Raw genomic sequence first — 20,499 nt, forward strand, 5'->3', positions numbered from 1 at the left:
GCAGTTTATTACTGTCGGTTCTCAGCTGTTAGCAGGCAACGGCTAGCAGTTTATTACTGTCGGTTCTCAGCTGTTAGCAGGCAACGGCTAGCGGTTTATTACTGTCGGTTCTCAGCTGTTAGCAGGCAACGGCTAGCAGTTTATTACTGTCGGTTCTCAGCTGTTAGCAGGCAACGGCTAGCAGTTTATTACTGTCGGTTCTCAGCTGTTAGCAGGCAACGGCTAGCAGTTTATTACTGTCGGTTCTCAGCTGTTAGCAGGCAACGGCTAGCAGTTTATTACTGTCGGTTCTCAGCTGTTAGCAGGCAACGGCTAGCAGTTTATTACTGTCGGTTCTCAGCTGTTAGCAGGCAACGGCTAGCAGTTTATTACTGTCGGTTCTCAGCTGTTAGCAGGCAACGGCTAGCAGTTTATTACTGTCGGTTCTCAGCTGTTAGCAGGCAACGACTAGCAGTTTATTACTGTCGGTTCTCAGCTGTTAGCAGGCAACGACTAGCAGTTTATTACTGTCGGTTCTCAGCTGTTAGCAGGCAACGACTAGCAGTTTATTACTGTCGGTTCTCAGCTGTTAGCAGGCAACGGCTAGCAGTTTATTACTGTCGGTTCTCAGCTGTTAGCAGGCAACGGCTAGCGGTTTATTACTGTCGGTTCTCAGCTGTTAGCAGGCAACGGCTAGCAGTTTATTACTGTCGGTTCTCAGCTGTTAGCAGGCAACGGCTAGCAGTTTATTACTGTCGGTTCTCAGCTGTTAGCAGGCAACGGCTAGCAGTTTATTACTGTCGGTTCTCAGCTGTTAGCAGGCAACGGCTAGCAGTTTATTACTGTCGGTTCTCAGCTGTTAGCAGGCAACGGCTAGCAGTTTATTACTGCCGATAAAAACATATGATTGACATCATTTTTTTTTGATTCCTAACTGAATTATATTATGTAACAAATCAAACATTAAACCTTGTAAATAATTCATGGTAAACAATTAATTTATTTGAAACATGTGTTTATTTGCTGAAATGTGTGTCTTTGCCCAGCTATTGAAAGGGACAGTCAGCCATCTGAGCTTTTAATTTAAGTTTTATGGTATGTCAAATACTTTAGCTCTACTCCCAAAACATTCAGACACACACACCCATAGACTATGGCATCAAACATTTAAAACATTCAGTGTAACATGATCGGACACACAAACCCATGCACTTTGTCAAAAAAACATTTAAAAGCACATTTTTGGTAATTTACAAATAATTTACTGCAAGAAATATATACAAAATGTTACATGCAGAAAATGTATTGAGCATATTACAACAGGTACACATAAAGTATCTATGCTATTCATATTCTCACCTCTAGAAATCATAGTATTTAAAATATCTAAATTAATGCTTAAATCCACATTACATGACTTAAGTATGTGGACATCTGTTCGTCGAACATTTCATTCCAAAATCATGGCCATTGATATGGAGTAGGTCTGCTTTAACTGGACCTCTCTTTGTGCACAGGCACATTGTCATGCTGAAACAGGAAAGGGCCTTCCCCAAACTGTTGCCACAAAGTTGGAAGCACAGAATCATCTAGAATGTCATTAAATGCTGCATCGTTAAGATTTCCCTTCTCTGGAACAAAAGGGCCCGAACCATGAAAAACAACTCCAGACCATTATTCCTCCTTCACCAAACTTTACATTCAGGCAGGTACCAATCTCATGGCATCCACCAAACCCAGATTTGTATGCGGACTGGCAGATGGGGAAGCGTGATTCGTCATTTCAGAGAACACGTTTCCACTGCTCCAGAGTCCAATGGCGGCGAACTTAGGCTTGTGTACGGCTGCTCGGCCATGGAAACCCATTTCATGAAGCTCCTGATAAACAGTTATTGTTCTGATGTTGCTTCCAGAGGCAGTTTGGAACTCGGTAGTGAGTGTTGCAACTGAAGACAGACGAATTTTACTGGCTGAGAAGTTGCTGCTCCTAGATGTTTCCACTTCACAAGTGCACTTACAGTTGACCGGGCAGCTCTAGCAGGGCAGAAATTTGACGAACTGACTTGTTGGAAAGGTGGCATCCTATGACAGTGACACGTTGAAGGCCAGTGAGCTCTTCAGTAAGGCCATTGTACTGATATTGTTTGTCTAAGGAGATTGCATGGCGGTGTGCTCAATTTTAAACACCTTTCAGCAATGGGTGTGGCTGAAATAGCTGATTCCACTCATTTGAAGGGGTGTCCACATACTTTTGTATATAGAGTGCATTCGCAAAGTTTTCAGACCCCTTGACTTTTTCCACATTTTGTTACGTAAAAGGCACATAACAGCTTGCTTTCAGTTTGCCCAAAGGCACCTAAAGACTCTCAGACCATGAGAAACAATATTCTCTGGTCTGATGAAACCCAGGTTGAACTCTTTGGCCTGAATGCCAAGCGTCACGTCTGGATGAAACCTGGCACCATCCCTACGGTGAAGCATGGTGGTGGCAGCATCATGCTCTGGGGATGTTTTTCAGAGGCAGGGTCTGGGAGACTAGTCAGGATCAAGCGAAAGATGAACAGAGCAAAGTACAAAGAGATCATTGATGAAAACCTGCTCCAGAGCGCTCAGGACCTCAGACTGGGGTGAAGGTTCACCTTCCAACAGGATAACAACCCTAAGCACACAGCCAAGACAACGCAGGAGTGGCTTCGGGACAAGTCTCTGAATGTCATTGAGTGGCCCAGCCAGAACCTGGACTTGAACCCGATCGAACATCTCTGGAGAGACCTGAATATAGCTGTGCAGCGACGCTCCCCATCCAACCTGACAGAGCTTGAGAGGATCTGCAGACAAGAATGGGAGAAACAAGCCAAATACAGGTCTATTACCCAAGAAGACTCGAGGCCGCGGGGCCAGACGGGATTACCAGGACGTGTACTCAAAGCATGCACCGACCAACTGGCAAGTGTCTTCACTGACAATTTCAACCTCTCCCTGACCGAGTCTGTAATACCTAAATGTTTTAAACAGACCACCACAGTCCCTGTGCCCAAGAATAGCGAAGGTAACCTGCCTAAATGATTACCACCGTAGCACTCACGTCGGAAGCCATGAAGGTCTTTGAAAGGCTAGTCATGGCTCACATCAACACCATCATGCCGGAAGCACTAGACCCACCCAATTCGCATACCGCCCAACAGATGACACAATCTCAATCGTACTCCACACTGCCCTTTCCCACCTGGACAAAAGGAACACCTATGTGAGAATGTTGTTTATTGACTACAACTCATCTTCAACACCATAGTACCCTTAAAGCTCATCACTAAGCTAAGGACCCTGGGACTAAATACCTCCCTCTTCAACTGGATCCTGGACTTCCTGACGGGCCACCCCAGATGGTAAGGGTAGGTAACAACACATCTGCCATGCTGATCCTCAACACTGGTGCCCCTCAGGGGTGTGTACTTTGTCCCCTCCTGTACTCCCTGTTCACCCACGACTGCGTGGCCAAACACGACTCCAACACCATCATTAAGTTTGCTGACGACACAACATTGGTAGGCCTGATCACCGACAACAATGAGACAGCCTACAGTAGGTCAGAGACCTGGCGGTGTGGTGCCAGGACAACAACCTCTCCCTCAACGATGAGACGGCCTATAGGGAGGAGGTCAGAGACCTGGCGGTGTGGTGCCAGGACAACAACCTCTCCCTCAACAATGAGACAGCCTATAGGGAGGAGGTCAGAGACCTGGCAGTGTGGTGCCAGGACAACAACCTCTCCCTCAACAATGAGACAGCCTATAGGGAGGAGGTCAGAGACCTGGCAGTGTGGTGCCAGGACAACAACCTCTCCCTCAACAATGAGACATCCTATAGGGAGGAGGTCAGAGACCTGGCAGTGTGGTGCCAGGACAACAATCTCTCCCTCAACGATGAGAAAGATAAAGGATCTGATCGTGGACTACAGGAAAAGGCGGGCTGAACAGGCCTCCATTAACATCGACTGGACTGAAGTGGACGAGAGGTCGAGAGTTTCAAGTGCCTTGGTGACCACATCGCCAACAAACTCTCATGCTTCAAACACACCAAGACATTTGTGAAGACGACAACACCTTTTCCCCCCCAGGAGACTGAATGGGTCCCCAGATCCCCCAAAAGTTCTACAGCCGCACCATCGAGAGCATCCTGACTGGTTGTATCACCGCCTGGTATGGCAACTGCTCGGCATCCGACCGTAAGGCGCTACATCACTGGGGCCAAGCGTATTTATTTTAATTTTATTTAACTAGGCAAGTCAGTTAAGAACAAATTCTTATTTAGAATGACGGCCTACCCCAGCCAAAACCTAACCCGGATGACGCTGGGCCAATTGTGCGCAACCCTATGGGACTCCCAATCAAGACCGGTTGTGATACAGCCTGGAATCGAACCAGGGTCTGTAGTGACGTCTCTAGCACTGAGATGCAGTGCCTTAGACCGCTGCGCCACTCGGGAGCTTCCTGCCATCCAGGACCTATATACTAGGCATTGTCAGAGGAAGGCCCCAAAAATTGTCGAAGACTCCAGTCACCCAAATCATAGACTGTTCTCTCTGCTACTGCACGACAAGCGGTACCAAAGCGCCAAGTCTTGGACCAAAAGGCTCCTTAACAGCTTCTACCCCCAAGCCATAAGACTGCTGAACAATGTATCAAATGGCCACCCGGACTATTTATATTGACAGCCTCTTTGTTTTTACACTGCTGCTATTCGCTGTTACCTATCTATGCATAGCCACTTTACAAATGACTTTGAAAAACCTGTGCCCTCTGCACATTGACTCGGTACCGGTACCCCCCCCCCCCAAATTGACTCGGTACCGGTACCCCCCCCCCCCCCCAAATTGACTCGGTACCGGTGCCCCCCCCCCCAAATTGACTCGGTACCGGTAACCCCCACCCCCACATTGACTCGGTACCGGTAACCCCCACCCCCACATTGACTCGGTACCGGTAACCCCCACCCCCACATTGACTCGGTACCGGTACCCCCCCCCCCCAAATTGACTCGGTACCGGTAACCCCCCCCCCAAATTGACTCGGTACCGGTACCCCCCCCCCCCCAAATTGACTCGGTACCGGTACCCCCCCCCCCCCCCCACATTGACTCGGTACCGGTAACCCCCCCCCCCACATTGACTCGGTACCGGTACCCCCCCCCCCCCCCCCACATTGACTCGGTATCACCTGTATATCGCCTCATTATTGTTATGTAATTTTCTTGTGTTACTTTTTTGAGATTTAATTTTTTCACTTTAGTATATTTAGTTAATATTTTCTGAACTCTATTTCTTGAACTGCATTGTTGGTTAAGGGCTTGTAAGTAAGCATTTCACAGTAAGGTCTACACCTTACGGCGCAGGTGATGAATACAATTTGATTTGATTTGATTTGACGTTGTGTGATACACAGCGACCTCTAGTGGTGAGCCACAGCAACTGCATCACAGTGAGAAGGGAGATAACAGAAGTTTACAACAAGGTAGCATATATCCTGCTAGGGGAGGATGTAACCGTTCAGACTAGAAAAATGTTTCAGAGGAAATACACATATATAGGTCATCCCTGGTTTTGGCAGATCTAAAGGTAGAATCCTAACAGTAGTTATTATAGCCATGTCTGGTGTCTACCTTTCCAGACAGCAGTTTGACAATCATCTGAAAATGTTGAGAGTATAGATATGCCTCATCAAACAGTATGATTATCTTGAAGATTACCACACAGAGTTTCCATGGCTAGCCATCTAAGTCACTCAGTTCCAAAAGTCATCGGAGTGACTCAGTGATGTTTTCTGACATCTCTCAAATGACAACCTTAATGCACAACCTTAACCCTAACCAATCCATTAGGATGTTAACCAACAGATAGTCCTTCCTGAGCTGTCGAAAGTCCTTCCTGAGCTGTGAGAGTCCTTCCTGAGCTGTCGAAAGTCCTTCCTGAGCTGTGAGAGTCCTTCCTGAGCTGTCGAAAGTCCTTCCTGAGCTGTGAGAGTCCTTCCTGAGCTGTCGAAAGTCCTTCCTGAGCTGTGAGAGTCCTTCCTGAGCTGTCGAAAGTCCTTCCTGAGCTGTGAGAGTCCTTCCTGAGCTGTGAGAGTCCTTCCTGAGCTGTGAGAGTCCTTCCTGAGCTGTGAGAGTCCTTCCTGAGCTGTGAGAGTCCTTCCTGAGCTGTGAGAGTCCTTCCTGAGCTGTCGAAAGTCCTTCCTGAGCTGTGAGAGTCCTTCCTGAGCTGTGAGAGTCCTTCCTGAGCTGTCGAGAGTCCTTCCTGAGCTGTGAGAGAACCATGTGCCAGCTAGTAGAGTATCCTCACTGCACACAGACGTCAATTCAACGTCTATTCCAGGTTAGTTCAACGTAACTTCATTGAAATGACTTGGAAACAACGTTGATTTAACCAGTGTGTGCTCAGTGGATCCAATCAAACCCAGTCCTCAACAGCAACATTACACTACCCCACTCCCATCACATCAACCCACACTTTCCCTCAAATGGAGGAGGACAAGATCCAAGATGTCTGCTCAGTTTCCCTGGGCTGATATGGTTCTCCTGTCTGTAGTAGGAAACCCCTTGTGAGCTCACAATAAGGCCTCAGGAACAAACAGCAGTCTATCCTCTCTTCCTTCCTTCTTTTTCTCTACTCCTTTTTTTTCTGCATTAGAAATGTATTTTCCCAGGAACACCTGCGAGAAGCTACATGTGCATACGCCACTGTGAGATGTCTAAAGAGCCAGGACCCTGTTAAAAAAATGGCATGGCACATCCCAAAAGGAGACGGTTCATTCCAAGAGGGTTCTATCCTGTTTGATAAAAGGTTCCAGACAGACAAAAGTTCCAAAGCGGCGTGATAAGGTGTGGCATGTAGGGCGGCCAGGGCAGGCTGTGGCAGTTGTCTGCTGGGTCCTAGCACTCTACAGGTCTCCGTCCTCCTCTCCCCGGGACTCCAGACCATTATGTAGAAACGCCTCTTTCTCAGGAGACACGGGCTCCATGTTGTGTGAGTGGCTGGATATGTAGTCGTTCAGCTCTACATCAGACTCAGGAGAGGAGCTGGCCAGAGCTGCCTCAGCACTGTGGTGGATCCCGTAGCCAAAGTAGATCACAAACCCTGCAATAAACAGAGGGGTTGAATAATGGAATGTCTTGGAAGAGGATATATTTGATTTAACCCTGGGGCATTGGGGTATTTTTTTTAGACCAGAGGACAGAGTGTCTCCAAAACCACTTCCAGCAGAATCTGGTCTCCCATCCAGGGACTGACCAGGACCAACCCTGCTTAGCTTCAGAGCCAAGCCAGCAGTGGTATATCTCCATAGAAGAGTTGATCATATTCTGGTAATGTCTCTATAGAGATGACATTGTTATAGAAAAGAGTTTCTTACCAATAGCCATCCAGACAGCGAAGCGTATCCACGTGCCTCTGTCCAGCTGCATCATCAGGTAGACGTTGACAAACATGCTGACCACTGGGATGAACGGCAACAGGGGCACCTGAAGAGGTCAGAGGTCAAATACAAAGTTCATGCAGAGGTCAGTGAGTCAGAAACCAGAGGCATAATGTGAGTCGATATTCACCTAATAATAAGGAATCTCCTCGACCACGCACACAAATTGGGAAAAACTAATATTTGGTAAAAGAGACAACTTTGTCGTCGATTTTCTGTTATACAGAAATTACAAAACATGCCAAAAATATATTGTGTTGTTCAGGTCAAACAAGGTAAAAAATCCTGACCTACTCCCACGTAGGGATATATAGAGCCTGTGAGAAGAGTCTATTCGGCGTGGGAGGGTAGGACATTGTGGGGAGACGGTGTACAAGCAGGATACACGAAGGTATGTGTGGAAAACATTTAATCATAGGTAAGACATTTAACTTGTTTCGTAGAGTCCGTTAGTAACTCCACTCACTACTTGTAGCTGTATAGTCTGTTAGTAACTCCACTCACTACTTGTAGTTGTATAGTCTGTTAGTATCTCCACTCACTACTTGTAGTTGTATAGTCTGTTAGTAACTCCTCACTACTTGTAGTTGTATAGTCTGTTAGTAACTCCACTCACTACTTGTAGTTGTATAGTCTGTTAGTAACTCCACTCACTACTTGTAGTTGTATAGTCTGTTAGTAACTCCACTCACTACTTGTAGTTGTATAGTCTGTTAGTAACTCCACTCACTACTTGTAGTTGTATAGTCTGTTAGTAACTCCACTCACTACTTGTAGTTGTATAGTCTGTTAGTAACTCCTCACTACTTGTAGTTGTATAGTCTGTTAGTAACTCCACTCACTACTTGTAGTTGTAGAGTCTGTTAGTAACTCCACTCACTACTTGTAGTTGTATAGTCTGTTAGTAACTCCACTCACTACTTGTAGTTGTATAGTCTGTTAGTAACTCCTCACTACTTGTAGTTGTATAGTCTGTTAGTATCTCCACTCACTACTTGTAGTTGTATAGTCTGTTAGTAACTCCACTCACTACTTGTAGTTGTATAGTCTGTTAGTAACTCCACTCACTACTTGTAGTTGTATAGTCTGTTAGTAACTCCTCACTACTTGTAGTTGTATAGTCTGTTAGTAACTCCACTCACTACTTGTAGTTGTATAGTCTGTTAGTAACTCCACTCACTACTTGTAGTTGTATAGTCTGTTAGTAACTCCACTCACTACTTGTAGCTGTATAGTCTGTTAGTAACTCCACTCACTACTTGTAGTTGTATAGTCTGTTAGTAACTCTACTCACTACTTGTAGCTGTATAGTCTGTTAGTATCTCCACTCACTACTTGTAGTTGTATAGTCTGTTAGTAACTCCACTCACTACTTGTAGTTGTATAGTCTGTTAGTAACTCCACTCACTACTTGTAGTTGTATAGTCTGTTAGTAACTCCACTCACTACTTGTAGTTGTATAGTCTGTTAGTAACTCCACTCACTACTTGTAGTTGTATAGTCTGTTAGTAACTCCTCACTACTTGTAGTTGTATAGTCTGTTAGTAACTCCACTCACTACTTGTAGTTGTAGAGTCTGTTAGTAACTCCACTCACTACTTGTAGTTGTATAGTCTGTTAGTAACTCCACTCACTACTTGTAGTTGTATAGTCTGTTAGTAACTCCTCACTACTTGTAGTTGTATAGTCTGTTAGTAACTCCACTCACTACTTGTAGTTGTAGAGTCTGTTAGTAACTCCACTCACTACTTGTAGTTGTATAGTCTGTTAGTAACTCCTCACTACTTGTAGTTGTATAGTCTGTTAGTAACTCCACTCACTACTTGTAGTTGTAGAGTCTGTTAGTAACTCCACTCACTACTTGTAGTTGTATAGTCTGTTAGTAACTCCACTCACTACTTGTAGTTGTATAGTCTGTTAGTAACTCCACTCACTACTTGTATAGTCTGTTAGTAACTCCACTCACTACTTGTATAGTCTGTTAGTAACTCCACTCACTACTTGTATAATCTGTCTGTAACTCCACTCACTACTTGTATAATCTGTTAGTAACTCCACTCACTACTTGTATAGTCTGTTAGTAAATCCACTCACTACTTGTAGTTGTATAGTCTGTTAGTAACTCCTCACTACTTGTAGTTGTATAGTCTGTTAGTAACTCCTCACTACTTGTAGTTGTATAGTCTGTTAGTAACTCCACTCACTACTTGTAGTTGTATAGTCTGTTAGTAACTCCACTCACTACTTGTAGTTGTATAGTCTGTTAGTAACTCTACTCACTACTTGTATAGTCTGTTAGTAACTCCACTCACTACTTGTAGTTGTATAGTCTGTTAGTAACTCCACACTACTTGTATAGTCTGTTAGTAACTCTACTCACTACTTGTAGTTGTATAGTCTGTTAGTAACTCCTCACTACTTGTATAGTCTGTTAGTAACTCCTCACTACTTGTAGTTGTATAGTCTGTAACTCCACTCACTACTTGTAGTTGTATAGTCTGTTAGTAACTCCACTCACTACTTGTAGCTGTATAGTCTGTTAGTAACTCCACTCACTACTTGTAGTTGTATAGTCTGTTAGTAACTCCACTCACTACTTGTAGTTGTATAGTCTGTTAGTATCTCCACTCACTACTTGTAGTTGTATAGTCTGTTAGTAACTCCACTCACTACTTGTAGTTGTATAGTCTGTTAGTAACTCTACTCACTACTTGTAGTTGTATAGTCTGTTAGTAACTCCTCACTACTTGTAGTTGTATAGTCTGTTAGTAACTCCACTCACTACTTGTAGTTGTATAGTCTGTTAGTAACTCCACTCACTATTTGTAGTTGTATAGTCTGTTAGTAACTCCACTCACTATTTGTAGTTGTATAGTCTGTTAGTAACTCCACTCACTACTTGTAGTTGTATAGTCTGTTAGTAACTCCACTCACTACTTGTAGTTGTATAGTCTGTTAGTAACTCCACTCACTATTTGTAGTTGTATAGTCTGTTAGTAACTCCTCACTACTTGTAGTTGTATAGTCTGTTAGTAACTCCTCACTACTTGTAGTTGTATAGTCTGTTAGTAACTCCTCACTACTTGTAGTTGTATAGTCTGTTAGTAACTCCACTCACTACTTGTAGTTGTATAGTCTGTTAGTAACTCTACTCACTACTTGTAGTTGTATAGTCTGTTTGTTTGTGTTGTTGGTCTCGGCTAGCTTAATGCTCCGGTCGTTAGCACTCATTCACGAGGGGCATTTTATTTACACCTTTATTTAACTGGTCAAGTCAGTTAAGAACAAATTCTTATTTTCAATGACGGCCTAGGAACAGTGGGTTAACTGCCTTGTTCAGGGGCAGAACGACAGATTTTTACATTGTCAGCTCAGGAATTAGATCTTGCATCCTTTCGGTTACTAGTCCAACGCTCTAACCACTAGGCTACCTGCTCTAACCTCTAGGCTACCTGCCCTAACCACTAGGCTACCTGCTCTAACCACTAGGCTACCTGCTCTAACCTCTAGGCTACCTGCTCTAACCACTAGGCTACCTGCTCTAACCACTAGTCTACCTGCTCTTACCACTAGGCTACCTGCTCTAACCACTAGGCTACCTGCTCTAACCACTAGACTACCTGCTCTAACCACCAGGCTACCTGCTCTAACCACTAGGCTACCTGCTCTAAACACTAGGCTACCTGCTCTAACCACTAGGCTACCTGCTCTAACCACTAGGCTACCTGCTCTAACCTCTATGCTACCTGCTCTAACCACTAGGCTACCTGCTCTAACCTCTAGGCTACCTGCTCTAACCACTAGGCTACCTGCTCTAACCTCTAGGCTACCTGCTCTAACCACTAGGCTACCTGCTCTAACCACTAGGCTACCTGCTCTAACCACTAGGCTACCTGCTCTAAACACTAGGCTACCTGCTCTAAACACTAGGCTACCTGCTCTAACCACTAGGCTACCTGCTCTAAACACTAGGCTACCTGCTCTAACCACTAGGCTACCTGCTCTAACCTCTATGCTACCTGCTCTAACCACTAGGCTACCTGCTCTAACCTCTAGGCTACCTGCTCTAACCACTAGGCTACCTGCTCTAACCTCTAGGCTACCTGCTCTAACCACTAGGCTACCTGCTCTAACCACTAGGCTACCTGCTCTAACCACTAGGCTACCTGCTCTAAACACTAGGCTACCTGCTCTAAACACTAGGCTACCTGCTCTAACCACTAGGCTACCTGCTCTAAACACTAGGCTACCTGCTCTAACCACTAGGCTACCTGCTCTAACCACTAGGCTACCTGCTCTAACCACTAGGCTACCTGCTCTAACCACTAGGCTACCTGCTCTAAACACTAGGCTACCTGCTCTAACCACTAGGCTACCTGCTCTAACCACTAGGCTACCTGCTCTAACCTCTATGCTACCTGCTCTAACCACTAGGCTACCTGCTCTAACCACTAGTCTACCTGCTCTAACCACTAGTCTACCTGCTCTAACCACTAGGCTACCTGCTCTAACCTCTATGCTACCTGCTCTAACCACTAGGCTACCTGCTCTAACCACTAGGCTATCTGCTCTAACCACTAGGCTACCTGCTCTAACCACTAGTCTACCTGCTCTAACCACTAGTCTACCTGCTCTAACCACTAGGCTATCTGCTCTAACCACTAGGCTACCTGCTCTAACCACTAGTCTACCTGCTCTAACCACTAGTCTACCTGCTCTAACCACTAGTCTACCTGCTCTAACCACTAGGCTATCTGTTCTAACCACTAGGCTACCTGCTCTAACCACTAGGCTACCTGCTCTAACCACTAGGCTACCTGCTCTAACCACTAGTCTACCTGCTCTAACCACTAGTCTACCTGCTCTAACCACTAGTCTACCTGCTCTAACCACTAGGCTACCTGCCGCTCCGCATGAGAGAAGCCTTACAATGTTAAGTTTTTCTCTGTAGTGAGATGCAGGCAGTATTGAAAAATAATATTTAGATATGTTGTACTTTTCTTAAATGTAGTTTTGTTGTTGACTAAAACAAGCAGACCAAGTTGTCCTTTAAGGTGGGTATACAATACAGGAGAGGTGATTATCACAGTGACGAGTTGGCAGGAGAGGTGATTATCACAGTGACGAGTTGGCAGGAGAGGTGATTATCACAGTGAGTTCAGGAGAGGTGATTATCACAGTGAGTTCAGGAGAGGTGATTATCACAGTGAGTTCAGGAGAGGTGATTATCACAGTGAGTTCAGGAGAGGTGATTATCACAGTGAGTTCAGGAGAGGTGATTATCACAGTGAGTTCAGGAGAGGTGATTATCACAGTGAGTTCAGGAGAGGTGATTATCACAGTGAGTTCAGGAGAGGTGATTATCACAGTGAGTTCAGGAGAGGTGATTATCACAGTGAGTTCAGGAGAAGTGATTATCACAGTGAGTTCAGGTGTGACGAATTGGCAGGGGAGGGGGCATGTCAAGAGGGTGATTGGGAGTTTATGAAATTGGCAGGATCCTTCAAAACAGGCTAGATAGGCAGAAGGGTAAGAGCTATGAGGTTGTTTGGGAATCCAATGTGCTTTATCTTGGTTTGGTGAGAGGTTTTAGTATGGGGTGGATTGTAAATTAGTTAGCAGTCTTGTACAGCAAACAGAAAGTTCTCAAGGTGTCTGTTAGGTTAGGTATGTTTGTGACAGAGTTTTGGGAGTCCAATGTGCTTTATCTTGGTGGGGTGAGAGGTTGTAGTATGGGGTGGATTGGTCTTGGTGTTAGGGTCTCGGTGAGGTTAGGTATTGTATACACACCTTAAAGGACAGCTTGGTCTTGGTGAGGTTAAGTATTGTATACACACCTTAAAGGACAGCTTGGTCTTGCTCTCTGGTTGTCTCCAGATGATAAAGGTGAGGAGAACACACACCATGAAGATGACGGTCAGACCTACGATGTTCCACACTGCAAATCCACCCTGCACTGCTAGTATACTGAACACCAGGATCAGAAGGCCTATAGGGGGAGGAGGAGGAGGAGAGGAAGAGGGGAAGAGAGGAGGAGAGGAGGAGAATACACACCATGAAGATGACGGTCAGAGCTACGATGTTCCACACTGTAGGGAGGAGGGAGGAGAGGGGGAGGGAAAGGAGGAGGAGGAAGGAGGAGGAAGAGGGTACGAGAGGAGGAGGAGGAGATGGAGGAGGAGGGAGGAGAGGAGGGCAGGCAATGGAGGAGAGGAGAGGGGAGGGCAGGCAATAGATGACAGAGGAGAGATAGAGAGGGATGAGAAGGGAGGAGACGCCGGAGAAGGATGGGAGGTGTGTGTGTTTGTGTGTGAGAGTGTGTGTCTCTGTGTAGCTTATCTGTCGTCTTCCTGCCCCCCCCCCCCCCCCCCCCTTTACCCATGAGGCTGACAGTGATGTTGACAGTGTAGCCGGACAGGGCTGAGGGTTCAGTGTTGTCAGGGAACAGGACAGTCTTCAGGCTGAAGTGTTCCTTCACACCAGGCAGGATGCCCATACTGGGGGCGGAGATACCGTCACTTAGCTCCATCTCCTCCACGGTACTGGCCATCTGATAGGCCGAGGAGCTGGGATGCTCTGGTTGGTACCTGGAACAGAGAGGAGTTTAACCTGTGTCCCAAATGGCACCCTTTTCCCATATTGCAGTGTTTCTCAACCCCTCTCCTTGCGGACTCCCAGATGTTTCACGATTTTGTTGTAGTTCTGAACTGTCATTGTTTTGATGATGATTCATTGTCAAATTGAATCAGGTGTTCTGGAATATAGTAAATACATGGAACAGCTGAGGGGTCCCAGAGGAAAGGTTTGAGAACCACTGTCCTATTGTACTATATAGGTAATCTGGTGGACAGACTATGTAAACATATATGGTAGCGTTGATCTGTCATGATACAACGAGATGCATGAGGTAACAAGCAGCAGTGCTTTGGATAAATCATGGTTTCCTATCTTTCACATTTCAGGAAGTGGAAGCTCATAGACTTGCCCGTAACTTGCAAAGAGAGAGGGTGGAGCTCTTTGTTCTGGTGTTATGATACTGATCATTTGTCGCCACAGACGGTTTGTTTACGTTTCTACCGTTGTGGCTAGTTCTCTTACACCTCCATCTAGTGGTGACGTTGGGGACAACAATTAACTTTATCATTGTAGCTAAACCAAACTCTTTTCCTAACCTTAACCCTCATCCTTCTAACCTGATAAATTAATTCACCTAAACTGCTAAATTAGTTATTCTAATCTGCCACGTTAATGACCCCAACCTGCTGCGTTAATGACCCTAACCTGCTGTGTTAGTCCTCCTAACCTGCTGCGTTAGTTCTCCATACCTGCTGTGTTAGTCCTCCTAACCTGCTGCGTTAGTTCTCCATACCTGCTGTGTTAGTCCTCCTAACCTGCTGTGTTAGTTCTCCATACCTGCTGTGTTAGTCCTCTTAACCTGCTGCGTTAGTTCTCCATACCTGCTGCGTTAGTTCTCCCAACCTGCTGCGTTAATGACCCCAACCTGCTGTGTTAGTCCTCCTAACCTGCTGCGTTAATGACCCCAACCTGCTGCGTTAGTCCTCCTGACCTGCTGCGTTAATGACCCTAACCTGCTGTGTTAGTTCTCCTAACCTGCTGCGTTAATGACCCCAACCTGCTGTGTTAGTTCTCCTAACCTGCTGCGTTAATGACCCCAACCTGCTGCGTTAGTCCTCCTAACCTGCTGCGTTAATGACCCCAACCTGCTGTGTTAGTTCTCCTAACCTGCTGCGTTAATGACCCCAACCTGCTGCGTTAGTCCTCCTGACCTGCTGCATTAATGACCCTACCCTGCTGTGTTAGTCCTCCTAACCTGCTGCGTTAATGACCCCAACCTGCTGTGTTAGTTCTCCTAACCTGCTGCGTTAATGACCCCAACCTGCTGTGTTAGTTCTCCTAACCTGCTGCGTTAGTCCTCCTAACCTGCTGTGTTAGTTCTCCTAACCTGCTGCGTTAGTCCTCCTAACCTGCTGCGTTAATGACCCCAACCTGCTGTGTTAATAGACCATCAGTATTACCACGTCGGTTCTCTCAGGGTTAGGGGACATAGTCTGATCCTCGTTCTATCTCTCAGGGTTAGGGGACATCGTCTGATCCTCGTTCTATCTGTTAGGGTTAGGGGACATAGTCTGATCCTCGTTCTATCTCTCAGGGTTAGGGGACATAGTCTGATCCTCGTTCTAGCTCTCAGGGTTAGGGGACATAGTCTGATCCTCGTTCTATCTGTTAGGGTTAGGGGACATAGTCTGATCCTCGTTCTAGCTCTCAGGGTTAGGGGACATAGTCTGATCCTCGTTCTAGCTCTCAGGGTTAGGGGACATAGTCTGATCCTCGTTCTATCTCTCAGGGTTAGGGGACATAGTCTGATCCTTGTTCTAGCTCTCAGGGTTAGGGGACATAGTCTGATCCTCGTTCTAGCTCTCAGGGTTAGGGGACATAGTCTGATCCTCGTTCTAGCTCTCAGGGTTAGGGGACATAGTCTGATCCTCGTTCTAGCTCTCAGGGTTAGGGGACATAGTCTGATCCTCGTTCTAGCTCTCAGGGTTAGGGGACATAGTCTGATCCTCGTTCTATCTCTCAGGGTTAGAGGACATAGTCTGATCCTCGTTCTAGCTCTCAGGGTTAGGGGACATAGTCTGATCCTCGTTCTATCTCTCAGGGTTAGGGGACATAGTCTGATCCTCGTTCTAGCTCTCAGGGTTAGGGGACATAGTCTGATCCTCGTTCTATCTCGCAGGGTTAGGGGACATAGTCTGATCCTCGTTCTAGCTCTCAGGGTTAGGGGACATAGTCTGATCCTCGTTCTATCTCTCAGGGTTAGAGGACATAGTCTGATCCTCGTTCTAGCTCTCAGGGTTAGGGGACATAGTCTGATCCTCGTTCTAGCTCTCAGGGTTAGGGGACATAGTCTGATCCTCGTTCTATCTCTCAGGGTTAGGGGACATAGTCTGATCCTCGTTCTATCTCTCAGGGTTAGGGGACATAGTCTGATCCTCGTTCTATCTCTCAGGGTTAGGGGACATAGTCTGATCCTCGTTCTAGCTCTCAGGGTTAGGGGACATAGTCTGATCCTCGTTCTATCTCTCAGGGTTAGGGGACATAGTCTGATCCTCGTTCTATCTCTTAGGGTTAGGGGACATAGTCTGATCCTCGTTCTAGCTCTCAGGGTTAGGGGACATAGTCTGATCCTCGTTCTAGCTCTCAGGGTTAGGGGACATAGTCTGATCCTCGTTCTATCTCTTAGGGTTAGGGGACATAGTCTGATCCTCGTTCTAGCTCTCAGGGTTAGGGGACATAGTCAGAACGAGGATCAATCTCTCAGGGTTAGAGGACACAGTCAGAACGAGGATCAATCTCTCAGGGTTAGAGGACACAGTCAGAACGAGGATCAATCTCTCAGGGTTAGAGGACACAGTCAGAACGAGGATCAATCTCTCAGGGTTAGGGGACATAGTCAGAACGAGGATCAATCTCTCAGGGTTAGAGGACACAGTCAGAACGAGGATCAATCTCTCAGGGTTAGAGGACATAGTCAGAACGAGGATCAATCTCTCAGGGTTAGAGGACACAGTCAGAACGAGGATCAATCTCTCACTGTTAGAGGACACAGTCAGAACGAGGATCAATCTCTCAGGGTTAGAGGACACAGTCAGAACGAGGATCAATCTCTCAGGGTTAGAGGACACAGTCAGAACGAGGATCAATCTCTCAGGGTTAGAGGACACAGTCAGTCTTACCATTACAGATGGAGATAATGGGAGTCATCTGTTGAAAGATGTGATTGATGATCCTCTCACCTGACTGACACCAGGGTTCAGGGTTCAGGATACTAACCTGAGTACTAGAATGCAGGCTGCCACCCGGGTGTAGGGTTCAGGGTACTAACCTGAGTACTAGAATGCAAGCTGCCACCAGGGTGTAGGGTTCAGGATACTAACATGAGTACTAGAATGCAGGCTGACAACATGGTGTAAGGTTCAAGGTATTAACCTGAGTACTAGAATGCAGGCCACCACCAGGGTGTAAGTACTAGAATGCAGGCTGCCACCAGGGTGTAGGGTTCAGGATAATAACCTGAGTACTAGAATGCAGGCTGCCACCAGGGTGTAGGGTTCAGGATACTAACCTGAGTACTAGAATGCAGGCTGACACCAGGGTGTAGGGTTCAGGATACTAACCTGAGTACTAGAATGCAGGCTGACACCAGGGTGTAGGGTTCAGGGTACTAACCTGAGTACTAGAATGCAGGCTGACACCAGGGTGTAGGGTTCAGGGTACTAACCTGAGTACTAAACTGCAGGCTGACACCAGGGGGTAGGGTTCAGGATAATAACCTGAGTACTAGAATGCAGGCTGACACCAGGGTGTAGGGTTCAGGGTACTAACCTGAGTACTAAACTGCAGGCTGACACCAGGGGGTAGGGTTCAGGATAATAACCTGAGTACTAGAATGCAGGCTGACACCAGGGTGTAGGGTTCAGGGTACTAACCTGAGTACTAGAATGCATGCAACCACCAGGGTGTAGGGTTCAGGGTACTAACCTGAGTACTAAACTGCAGGCTGACACCAGGGGGTAGGGTTCAGGGTTCAGGATACTAACCTGAGTACTAGAATGCAGGCTTCCACCAGGGTGTAGGGTTCAGGGTACTAACCTGAGTACTAGAATGCAGGCTGCCACCAGGGTGTAGGGTTCAGGGTACTAACCTGAGTACTAGAATGCAGGCTGCCACCAGGGTTTAGGGTTTAGGGTACTAACCTGAGTACTAGAACACAGGATGCCACCAGGGTGTAGGGTTTAGGGTTCAGGGTACTAACCTGAGTACCAGAACGCAGGCTGCCACCAGGGTGTAGGCCAGTAGAGTCCCTATAGACATCAGATCTACCAGGTCCTTCAGGTCAAACAGAAAGGCCATGATAGCTGGAGGAGAGACAGAAAGGGCATGATAGCTGGAGGAGAGACAGAAAGGGCATGATAGCTGGAGGAGAGACAGAAAGGCCATGATAGCTGGAGGAGAGACAGAAAGGCCATGATAGCTGGAGGAGAGACAGAAAGGCCATGATAGCTGGAGGAGAGACAGAAAGGCCATGATAGCTGGAGGAGAGACAGAAAGGCCATGATAGCTGGAGGAGAGACAGAAAGGCCATGATAGCTGGAGGAGAGACAGAAAGGCCATGATAGCTGGAGTAGAGACAAAAAGGCCATGATAGCTGGAGCAGAGACAGAAAGGCCATGATAGCTGGAGGAGAGACAGAAAGGCCATGATAGCTGGAGGAGAGACAGAAAGGCCATGATAGCTGGAGGAGAGACAGAAAGGCCATGATAGCTGGTGGAGAGACAGAAAGGCCATGATAGCTGGAGGAGAGACAGAAAGGCCAAATGTTTGATCCACTCATTAATGTAAATTATATGTATTTATCTTTCCTCTCTCTACTCTCTCTCTCTCCTCGCCCTTCTGCCTCTCCTCTCTCCCTTTTCTCTACTCTTTCTCTCCTCTCCGCTCTCCCCTCTCTCCCCTCTCTCTACTCTCTCTCTCTCTCTCTCCCCTCTCTCCCCTCTCTCACCTCTCTCACCTCTCTCTCCTCTCTCTACTCTCTCACGTCTTACCTCTCTCCTAACTCCTCTAACAGGCTAGCTACAACGCTACACCGCGTTGCAAAATAAATTTAGAAATCTATATTATTCAATTATTGCACCCACACTGCTCGCGAGCGTCTGCGTTGCCAATGGCTTTTATGAGCAGCTACCCACGTGCCATCTCCTCATTGGTTAAACCCACGTGGGTGACTGAAAGACGAACACGTTCGGTGGCGGTAATGCACCTAATTTATGAAAGTTGCCAATCACAATATAAAGTCCAGAGAAGAAAAAGTCTGGAAGGAGAGATGACTAGAAACGATTTGGTTGACCGTTTTATGTGTGGATTAATTGTCGACTAGAGGACCTTGTGCATTTCAGGTAAAATAACAATGTTTATATCCCAGGACAAATTAGCTAGCAACAGCAAGCTATCTAAACAGGACAAATTAGCTAGCAACAGCAAGCTATCTAAACAGGACAAATTAGATAGCAAGTACAAGCTAACTAGCTAAATTGCCATAAATGTTTAATGCTTTTCGACCTGTCCCCAAATTAATATAATTGGTTCAGAGTTTGTTTTGATATTTTAACCTGCGTGTCATGATCGCGTTTGGTGTGGGGGGGCAAAATACATTTATGAATGATGGCGCATGATGGCACACGTGCGCTGTCGGTTTGGGTTCCGTGTATCTCCTCTGGCTCCTCTAACTCCTCTGTCTCATCTAAATCCTCTATCTCTTCTGTCTACACTAACCCCTCTAACTCTTCTATCTCCTCTCTCTCCTCTATCTCTGCTGTCTCCTATATCTCCTCTCTCTCCTCTATCTCTGCTGTCTCCTATATCTCCTCTATCTCCTCTATCTCCTCTGTCTAATCTAACTTATCTGTCTCCTCTATCTCTGCTGTCTCCTATCTCCTCTATCTCTGCTGTCTCCTATCTCCTCTATCTCTGCTGTCTCCTATCTCCTCTATCTCTGCTGTCTCCTATCTCCTCTATCTCCTCTGTCTCCTCTGTCTCCTCTGTCTCCTCTGTCTCCTCTCTCTCCTCTCTCTCCTCTGTCTCCTCTCTCTCCTCTCTCTCCTCTATCTCCTCTATCTCCTCTGTCTCCTCTCTCTCCTCTGTCTCCTCTATCTCCTCTATCTCCTCTATCTCCTCTCTCTCCTCTATCTCTGCTGTCTCCTATCTCCTCTATCTCCTCTGTCTCCTCTGTCTCCTCTGTCTCCTCTGTCTCCTCTATCTCCTCTGTCTCCTCTGTCTCCTCTGTCTCCTCTAACTCCTCTATCTAATCTAACTCCTCTATCTAATCTAACCCCTCTGTCTAATCTAACCCCTCTGTCTAATCTAACTCCTCTATCTAATCTAACCCCTCTGTCTAATCTAACCCCTCTGTCTAATCTAACTCCTCTATCTAATCTAACCCCTCTGTCTAATCTAACCCCTCTGTCTAATCTAACTC

The 20,499-nt window shown here is 46.4% G+C and overlaps 1 protein-coding gene across 2 annotated transcripts in view; it reads right to left on the reverse strand.

Moving 5' to 3' along the window:
* Positions 1-5,247: 5,247 nt before the first annotated feature.
* The window catches only part of LOC120037152 (high affinity cationic amino acid transporter 1-like), a 32,708-nt gene continuing 17,456 nt past the window's right edge, over positions 5,248-20,499 (reverse strand). Inside the window, exons 8-12 of one of the 2 annotated variants that reach the window (XM_038983324.1) lie at positions 18,280-18,382; positions 13,824-14,032; positions 13,283-13,434; positions 7,383-7,491; positions 5,248-7,108 (exon numbers count right to left, since the gene is read on the reverse strand). In XM_038983324.1, coding sequence (XP_038839252.1) covers positions 6,912-7,108; positions 7,383-7,491; positions 13,283-13,434; positions 13,824-14,032; positions 18,280-18,382 — 770 coding nt within the window. In that variant the 3' untranslated portion in view covers positions 5,248-6,911. The remainder of the gene's footprint in view (positions 7,109-7,382; positions 7,492-13,282; positions 13,435-13,823; positions 14,033-18,279; positions 18,383-20,499) is intronic. The other variant, XM_038983325.1, reaches the window with a different exon arrangement.

The sequence above is a fragment of the Salvelinus namaycush genome, unplaced genomic scaffold (genome assembly GCF_016432855.1).
Source record: "Salvelinus namaycush isolate Seneca unplaced genomic scaffold, SaNama_1.0 Scaffold1591, whole genome shotgun sequence".
Taxonomy (NCBI): domain Eukaryota; kingdom Metazoa; phylum Chordata; class Actinopteri; order Salmoniformes; family Salmonidae; genus Salvelinus; species Salvelinus namaycush.